This window comes from Lampris incognitus, chromosome 15 (genome assembly GCF_029633865.1).
Source record: "Lampris incognitus isolate fLamInc1 chromosome 15, fLamInc1.hap2, whole genome shotgun sequence".
In the NCBI taxonomy this organism is placed as follows: Eukaryota; Metazoa; Chordata; class Actinopteri; order Lampriformes; family Lampridae; genus Lampris; species Lampris incognitus.
Genome location: NC_079225.1, coordinates 43,617,429 through 43,627,632, shown reverse-complemented (window position 1 = coordinate 43,627,632; position 10,204 = coordinate 43,617,429). Strand labels below are relative to the sequence as shown.

The following is a 10,204-nucleotide window of genomic DNA, read 5'->3' as shown; positions in this document are numbered from 1 at the left end:
GGAGGCTGGAGGACTGGAGGCTGGAGGCTGGAGGACCAGAGGCTGGAGGACCGGAGGCTGGAGGACTGGAGGACCGGAGGCTGGAGGACCGGAGGCTGGAGGACCGGAGGCTGGAGGACTGGAGCCTGGAGGCTGGAGGACTGGAGGACTGGAGGCTGGAGGACTGGAGCCTGGAGGCTGGAGGACTGGAGGACTGGAGCCTGGAGGACTGGAGGACTGGAGGACTGGAGGACTGGGCGAGCAGAAGCTCAGCAGATACGAACACCGTCACCCAATGACTGCAGAGCTCTCATTTCATATGGCTTCATATGAGACCGTATGACCTGTGTGTGTCTGTGTGTGTGTGTGTGTGTGTGTGTGTGTGTGTGTTTTCACATCGTGCCTGTTTACCAGTTTTACATGTGATCATTTCAAAACTGAAACTCTTCATTTTACAACGCAGATGCATTTTATTGTTCTGATGCATAAAGAAGCTTCATCTCTCCTTCTCCATCTCTTTATCTCTCCGTCTTCATCTCTCGGTCTCTCTACCTCCCCATCTCTGTCTCCATCTCTCTATCTCTCCATCTCTTTCTCCATTTCTCTATCTCCCCATCTCTCTATCTCCATCTCTATCGCTCCATCTCTCTATCTCTCCATCTCTTTCTCCATTTCTCTATCTCCCCATCTCTCTATCTCCATCTCTATCGCTCCATCTCTGTATCTCTCCATCTCTGTATCTCTCCATCTCTGTCTCCATCTCTCCATTGTGTTTTCTATCGCTTCTTCTACCCGTGTCAGTACAGCAGAACTGGTTCATCGTGTGTTTGACGTCACAGAACACGATGGCAGAACTGTGAATCGATGCAACACGTGTCGGCAGGTGGATGGACATCTTCTGACATGACTGTGGGGGGACTTTCGGAAGACGTCTGTTTCGCCTTGAGGCGCTTCTTCAGATGGTTTCTACCGTCTGGGATTTTAAACGACAACAAGGTATTTTTCCTCTTTTAGTGATTATCTCTAAATGCTGCCAGCAACATTTTCCTGTCGCTTGTTTGAAGACGGTCTACTTGTTTCACGATTGGAAGACTTGAAATAAGCCCAATTAGATAAAATACAATAATAAGATTTTTTTCTCTCCAACAGAACGTCGTTAACTCCGGCAGCGACGCACAAAACGGTTCAGCGCCTCCGGTGGAGCAGGCTGGGCGGCGCCAGAGAGGCGCAGCTCTCGTTCTGATTGGTTTAAAGCAGCTCGCGTGTTTGATGGGCAGGGGATCAGACCAATCCGCTGCTCAACTTGTCGAGGTCCCGCCTTCTTCACGCCTTTAACCAGGCCGTCAATCACAGAGAGCTCCTCCCCACGCTGTACGTCACGCCGAGCAGAGACGCCGCACACGTCTTCTAACAGCCCCACTGCCCCGACGTCTTCTACCAACCCCACTGCCCCACTGCCCCGACGTCTTCTACCAACCCCACTGCCCCGACGTCTTCTACCTGCCCCACTGCCCCGACGTCTTCTACCAACCCCACTGCCCCGACGTCTTCTACCTGCCCCACTGCCCCGACGTCTTCTACCAACCCCACTGCCTCGACGTCTTCTACCAACCCCACTGCCCCACTGCCCCGACGTCTTCTACCAACCCCACTGCCCCACTGCCTCGACGTCTTCTACCAACCCCACTGCCCCGACGTCTTCTACCTGCCCCACTGCCTCGACGTCTTCTACCAACCCCACTGCCCCACTGCCCCGACGTCTTCTACCAACCCCACTGCCCCACTGCCTCGACGTCTTCTACCAACCCCACTGCCCCACTGCCTCGACGTCTTCTACCAACCCCACTGCCCCACTGCCTCGACGTCTTCTACCAACCCCACTGCCCGACGTCTTCTACCAACCCCACTGCCCGACGTCTTCTACCAACCCCACTGCCCGACGTCTTCTACCAACCCCACTGCCCCGACGTCTTCTACCAACCCCACTGCCCCACTGCCTCGACGTCTTCTACCAACCCCACTGCCCCACTGCCCCGACGTCTTCTAACAACCCCACTGCCCGACGTCTTCTACCAACCCCACTGCCCCGACGTCTTCTACCAACCCCACTGCCCCACTGCCCCACTGCCTCGACGTCTTCTACCAACCCCACTGCCCGACGTCTTCTACCAACCCCACTGCCCGACGTCTTCTACCAACCCCACTGCCCGACGTCTTCTACCAACCCCACTGCCCCGACGTCTTCTACCAACCCCACTGCCCCACTGCCTCGACGTCTTCTACCAACCCCACTGCCCCACTGCCCCGACGTCTTCTAACAACCCCACTGCCCGACGTCTTCTACCAACCCCACTGCCCCGACGTCTTCTACCAACCCCACTCCCCCCACGTCTTCTACCAACCCCACTGCCCCGATGTCTTCTACCAACCCCACTGCCCCGACGTCTTCTACCAACCCCACTGCCCCGACGTCTTCTACCAACCCCACTGCCCCGACGTCTTCTACCAACCCTACTGCCCCCACGTCTTCTAACAAACCCACTGCCCCGATGTCTTCTACCAACCCCACTGCCCCTACGTCTTCTACCAACCCCACTGCCCCGACGTCTTCTACCAACCCCACTGCCCCGACGTCTTCTACCAACCCTACTGCCCCGACGTCTTCTACCAACCCCACTGCCCCGACGTCTTCTACCAACCCCACTCCCCCCACGTCTTCTACCAACCCCACTGCCCCGATGTCTTCTACCAACCCCACTGCCCCGACGTCTTCTACCAACCCCACTGCCCCGACGTCTTCTACCAACCCCACTGCCCCGACGTCTTCTACCAACCCTACTGCCCCCACGTCTTCTAACAAACCCACTGCCCCGATGTCTTCTACCAACCCCACTGCCCCTACGTCTTCTACCAACCCCACTGCCCCGACGTCTTCTACCAACCCCACTGCCCCGACGTCTTCTACCAACCCTACTGCCCCCACGTCTTCTACCAACCCTACTGCCCCCACGTCTTCTAACAACCCTACTGCCCAGATGTGTGAAAGGCTTATCACCTGCTAGCCAAGCTCTACTTTCCATATTTATCATAGGACACATCAGTTATATGTTCAAGTTCATGACTAGAATGTATTTATATGCAGCATCAGGTCAGTGGTACATTTAGGACCAACCTTTAGGATAAAAGTGAGTCTGAAGTTGGAACCTCTGGACTGTCAGAGGAACCAGACACTGAACATGGATTTGGTGCAGAAGAGGCTTTACTTACTGGACTCTGCATCAGAGCTGCTCATACAGAAGCATGTCTTCATACATGCACACTGACAGCATCCAAACATCTCATGTCATCATCATGTAAACATCATCAGCATCCAAACATCTCATGTCATCATCATGTAAACATCATCAGCATCCAAACATCTCATCTCATCATCATGTAAACATCAGCATCCAAACATCTCATGTCATCATCATGTAAACATCATCAGCATCCAAACATCTCATGTCATCATCATGTAAACATCATCATCATCCAGACATCTCATGTCATCATCTCATCATCATGTAAACATCATCATCATCCAAACATCTCATCTCATCATCATGTAAACATCATCAGCATCCAAACATCTCATCTCATCATCATGTAAACATCATCAGCATCCAAACATCTCATCTCATCATCATGTAAACATCTTCAGCATCCAAACATCTCATCTCATCATCATGTAAACATCATCAGCATCAAAACATCTCATGTCATCATCTCATCATCATGTAAACATCATCATCCAAACATCTCATTTCATCATAATGTAAACATCTCATCTCATCATCATGTAAACATCTTCAGCATCCAAACATCTCATCTCATCATCATGTAAACATCTTCAGCATCCAAACATCTCATCTCATCATGATGTAAACATCATCAGCATCAAAACATCTCATGTCATCATCTCATCATCATGTAAACATCATCATCCAAACATCTCATTTCATCATAATGTAAACTTCTTCAGCATCCAAACATCTCATCATCATGTAAACATCATCAGCATCAAAACATCTCATGTCATCATCTCATCATCATGTAAACATCATCATCCAAACATCTCATTTCATCATCATGTAAACATCATCATCATCCAAACATCTCATATCATCATGTAAACATCTTCAGCGTCTAAACATCTCATCTCATCATGTAAACATCATCAGCATCCAAACATCTCATCTCATCATCATGTAAACATCATCAGCATCCAAACATCTCATGCCATCATCATGTAAACATCATCATCATCATCCAAACATCTCATTTCATCATGTAAACATCTTCATCATCCAAACATCTCATGTCATCATCTCATCATCATGTAAACATCTTCAGCATCCAAACATCTCATCTCATCATCATGTAAACATCATCAGCATCCAAACAGCTCATGTCATCATGTCATCATCATGTAAACATCTTCAGCATCCAAACAGCTCATGTCACCATGTCATCATCATGTAAACATCATCAGCATCCAAACATCTCATGTCATCAACATGTAAACATCATCAGCATCCAAACATCTCATGTCATCATGTCATCATCATGTAAACATCATCAGCATCCAAACAGCTCATGTCATCATGTCATCATCATGTAAACATCATCAGCATCCAAACATCTCATCTCATCATGATGTAAACATCATCAGCATCCAAACATCTCATGTCATCATGTCATCATGATGTAAACATCATCAGCATCCGAACAGCCATGTCAGTAAAGCACTTTAATACTGAACCACCTGGCTCACAATGGATGTTGTGGTTTTCACTACAGTGACAGAGATTCTGTTACTGTCGGTTTATTTGACACTCGGTTAATAAGTTGAAGGCATTTCTCTACATATTTCACTCCTTTCTTCCCCTTGATGAGTTACAGAAGTTAGCAGGCTACATATGCTTTGTCTTACATCACATTCAGTGGTTCGGTTACAGGAGCGTCTGCTTTGGTTATTGTTTTTACATTCTCATCCTGACAGACATGCTGCAGACATTCTCACTATGTTGACATTAACCTCAGATGAGGAGTCGACGCATCAGCATCCAGGACGGCTGCTGGATTCTCCAGACAGACCAGAGTTCACCTTCCTCTTCTTTGTTCTCATTCATCAATATGAAGAGCAGGCGGGCGGTGTTACTTCACCACCTTCATCTTCTGCTGTCCACACCTCTCCCAAGTCTCATGTGACCTCTGACACCAGCACAGCCACTGCCTCTTAGTGTTTGCCCCCAAGTATGACCTCAGTCTTCAGAGCATCTCCAGTGGTCCAGTGCCTTGCTCAAGGGTAGCAGCACCGTAGTTATTTAAGGTAAAAGGGAAAGTCACTCATTCGGACACACACACATTCATGATTTTTTGCACTGATGGTTTTTTGAAACAGCATCTTTTTAGTCCTAAGGCCTTCGTTGTTTCTGCATGCGTCAGATTCCCTATTGTCTAGACAGACTACTGACCAGAGACCTGACTGGTCACAGTAGGACAGACTACTGACCAGAGACCTGACTGGTCACAGTAGGACAGACTACTGACCAGAGACCTGACTGGTCACAGTAGGACAGACTACTGACCACAGACCTGACTGGTCACAGTAGGACAGACTACTGACCAGAGACCTGACTGGTCACAGTAGGACAGACTACTGACCAGAGACCTGACTGGTCACAGTAGGACAGACTACTGACCACAGACCTGACTGGTCACAGTAGGACAGACTACTGACCACAGACCTGACTGGTCACAGTAGGACAGACTACTGACCAGAGACCTGACTGGTCACAGTAGGACAGACTACTGACCAGAGACCTGACTGGTCACAGTAGGACAGACTACTGACCACAGACCTGACTGGTCACAGTAGGACAGACTACTGACCACAGACCTGACTGGTCACAGTAGGACAGACTACTGACCAGAGACCTGACTGGTCACAGTAGGACAGACTACTGACCACAGACCTGACTGGTCACAGTAGGTCAGTAATGTTCCAAAAGAGAACCATGTAGTCATCAGTACGCAGGTTTTAATACCAACCCAACACCGCAACAGATGAGTTCACCGACTGATCCTCCAGTCTGGATGAAGGTCTGTTGTAGACCTGGTTTTAAGCTGTCTACATGAACAACACAGCTCCACAATTACAGATTATCCTGTTAGTTCACAACTGCTGACATGATTCTAGCTTTTTTCCTTTTCAACAGCGGATCCCATGAATGTCTATTTTGCAGTTTGATTCTAAATTTGTGGCTTTAGTTTTTCACTTTTGTTTTTTTTAGTAATTTAATAATATACAAGAAAAAATTTGATATTTCAAACAGCATTGTCTGTTTCTGTCATTGTACCTTTACATTTATCTTTTTGAAAGTAAAAGATTGACCCAGTAACTGTTGGGTTAGCTTAATAGTTAGCTAGCCAACATGGCTTCACCACATTCAACCAGTTGCCAAGCAACAGTGTCGTCATGACTTCACCATTCCAACGTCATACATGTGCATCACTTCCCACGACAACCGCCAGCTCACGACTTCCATTAAAGCAAAATTAATCAGTGACGTCAGATGGCGTGTTGTAGTACTGTGATGAAAACCGGCATACATTGATGTGATGACGTCACCGTATGACGTCACCACGGCCCGTGGTACATGAATATTACTGCAGCGGTAGGAGTAAATCACTGCACTAGTAGGATCTCTGTGGTCCTCAAGAGGTCTGCGAGGTCACCAGAGAAACGCCAGGGAATAAGATTTGTCCTTGTCCGAACTGTAAAGGTCACACGAGAATCTCCTCCATGAACGAAAGCGGGGTCTGACGTCACGGCGCGCGCTCCTCAGTTGGTTTTCGGCACCGTCAGAACAAACGGCGTCAGCGCTCCTTTGGCCTCTGCCGGGGCCGGCAGCGTGTCGGGGAGGAAGGTCTCCTTCTCCTCCTCTCCCTCCTCCACCTGGAAGATCAAGATCCGGGACCTGCCGACGCAGTAGATCCGGTCGCCGAGCACGGCACAGCGGAAGGGCTGCACGTTCTCCAGCCGGTAGGAGGCGCTCTCGTGCCAGACCTTCAGCACCGTGTTGTACTTGCACACGTGGACGCCGCGCTGCTGCCGGCTCACGTCGAAGCGGTAGATGAAGCTCTTGTAGGCCACCATGTCGGCGGACTTCCTCCTGCTGTCGTTGAAGGGACACTCCTCCCACTCGTCCCTCCGCGCGTCGTAGCGCAGGAGGCGGAAGAAGAGCGAGCCGCCGGAAACGAAAAGATCTCCGCCGCAGCTCGTCGCCGCGTGCGCCACGGCGAACGCGCCTCCCGGAAGCGGAGCCACGTGGCTCCACCTGTCGGCGCGGGGGTCATAGCGCTCCACGGAAAACAAGCACTCCCCCCCGATGGCGAACAGGCACCCGTCCATGGACACCAGTCTGAACTGGGAGCGTGCCTGGCGCAGCGGCCGGATCCGGTCCCAGGTGTTGGTGAGCGGGTTGTAGCAGAACACCTGGTCCGACACCTGGACCTGCTCCCCGTGCGTTTTGATTCCCCCGGCCACGAACAGGTAGTTGAACATGGTGCAAATCCCCGAACCCCTGACGCTGACCTCCTCCGGCATCCTGCCTAGCACCTCCCACTCCTTTGTGTCCGGGTCCAGGTAATAAAGCAGGCGGCGGCTCTCCTCCGCCGGCACGGAGGACGAGGGGCTCTGGGGGCGGCTGGGAGGTCCGCTCGCACCCCGCTCGAACACCTCGTGGTCCTCCACGGCAGACAGCACCTTCCTCCCCTCCATCCTCCTCCTCAGGATCAGCTCCCTCTCTCCGGCCGACAGACGGCCGAACGCGGCGGGACTCCGCAGGACCTGCAGGAAATGCGCGCTCATGTACCTGTAGACCTGGTCCTGGACCTCCCGCATGCCGCGTCTCTTGGCGGCTGTCAGCAGGTCGTAGCAGTTTTCCACCGTCACTTGTGTGGACGTCAAATCCGAACAGTCCGGCTGGGGAATCGGAGTCTTTATCGCGGTCATTTTCTCTTTCTGCTGCTCCGCCCGCCTCCACCTCCGCCTCCGCCCGCGGCAGACGTCAGACCCCCCGTCAGACCCCCTGTCAGACTCCCTGTCAGCACGACGCGGAACGAGTCCTCCGCTGCTGCTTCTTTATTCCGATGGTTCTCTTGCGGTTTCCTCGGGATAAAACACGGATCGGCTGCGGGTCTCGGCGGTCCGGTGTGCGGCTGATGCAGACGGACCCCTCCCTCCCCCCCTGTGCTCCGCCTCGCAGGAGTTCCCACGTCACGCGGGTCCTTCACGCCGACCCACAGACCACCAGCCGGACTCTGGTCTCGTTTCGCTACACGACCTTCTGTTAAAACACCGTCTCGTTGCGAAGACTCTGTAGTATGTGGTCCAGTTTACACGCTGCAGTTTGTGTTATAATCTAGCATGTGGTCCAGTTTACACGCTGCAGTTTGTGTTATAATCTAGTATGTGGTCCAGTTCACATGCTGCAGTTTGTGTTATAATCTAGTATGTGGTCCAGTTTACACGCTGCAGTTTGTGTTATAATCTAGTATGTGGTCCAGTTCACATCCTGCAGTTTGTGTTATAATCTAGTATGTGGTCCAGTTTACACGCTGCAGTTTGTGTTATAATCTAGCATGTGGTCCAGTTCACATGCTGCAGTTTGTGTTATAATCTAGCATGTGGTCCAGTTTACACGCTGCAGTTTGTGTTATAATCTAGTATGTTGTCCAGTTCACACGCTACAGTTTGTGTTATAATCTAGTATGTGGTCCAGTTCACATGCTGCAGTTTGTGTTATAATCTAGTATGTGGTCCAGTTCACATGCTGCAGTTTGTGTTATAATCTAGTATGTGGTCCAGTTCACATCCTGCAGTTTGTGTTATAATCTAGTATGTGGTCCAGTTCATATGCTGCAGTTTGTGTTATAATCTAGTATGTGGTCCAGATCACATGCTGCAGTTTGTGTTATAATCTAGTATGTGGTCCAGTTCACATGCTGCAGTTTGTGTTATAATCTAGTATGTGGTCCAGTTCACACGTTGCAGTTTGTGTTATAATCTAGTATGTGGTCCAGTTTACACGCTGCAGTTTGTGTTATAATCTAGTATGTGGTCCAGTTCACACGCTGCAGTTTGTGTTATAATCTAGTATGTGGTCCAGTTCACACTCTGCAGTTTGTGTTATAATCTAGTATGTGGTCCAGTTCACATGCTACAGTTTGTGTTATAATCTAGTATGTGGTCCAGTTCACACGCTGCAGTTTGTGTTATAATCTAGTATGTGGTCCAGTTCACACGCTGCAGTTTGTGTTATAATCTAGTATGTGGTCCAGTTCACACGCTGCAGTTTGTGTTATAATCTAGTATGTGGTCCAGTTCACACGCTGCAGTTTGTGTTATAATCTAGTATGTGGTCCAGTTTACATGCTGCAGTTTGTGTTATAATCTAGTATGTGGTCCAGTTTAAACGCTGCAGTTTGTGTTATAATCTAGGATGTGGTCCAGTTCACATGCTGCAGTTTGTGTTATAATCTAGTATGTGGTCCAGTTCACACGCTGCAGTTTGTGTTATAATCTAGTATGTGGTCCAGTTCACACTCTGCAGTTTGTGTTATAATCTAGTATGTGGTCCAGTTCACACGCTGCAGTTTGTGTTATAATCTAGTATGTGGTCCAGTTTACATGCTGCAGTTTGTGTTATAATCTAGTATGTGGTCCAGTTCAAATGCTGCAGTTTGTGTTATAATCTAGGATGTGGTCCAGTTCACACGCTGCAGTTTGTGGCTACTAACAATGTGGCGCCCCCAAGTGGTCACTCCTAAGTCTGGTCGCAGGGGAGGCCAGACTGCCCGTCTACAGTAGCAGGACAGACAGAGTGGGCAACAGGACAGGGCAGGAAGCACTTCCTGTTCTCCTCTCGTTGGTGAAGGCCCGGGTCTGGCTTGGGTCTGGTAGGTTCTTTAGAGGGGTGAGTAACATGGGGGAGTTCCTCAGGAAGTGGTGCTGGAATGATGCAGTGTGTTCTGTGGCAGGTGGAGGCGTCATATTCAACACCGTGTTTAAGGAAGTGACGCAACTGTTCTTTAACCGCGCGGCACCGTCATGTTTTGGTCAGGGACCCTTTTCAGTCTTTTTAATAACTGCTGTTTAAAAATAAGAAAAACTCTCTCT

General features: G+C 49.9%; 1 protein-coding gene across 1 annotated transcript; it reads right to left on the bottom strand.

The window, feature by feature from the left end:
- Window positions 1-6,865: 6,865 nt before the first annotated feature.
- LOC130124883 (kelch repeat and BTB domain-containing protein 11-like) lies at window positions 6,866-8,038 on the bottom strand. The gene has a single exon (XM_056294231.1). It carries the CDS (start codon window positions 8,036-8,038, stop codon window positions 6,866-6,868), a length of 1,173 nt encoding a protein of 390 aa, XP_056150206.1.
- Between the last annotated feature and the right edge of the window lie 2,166 nt (window positions 8,039-10,204).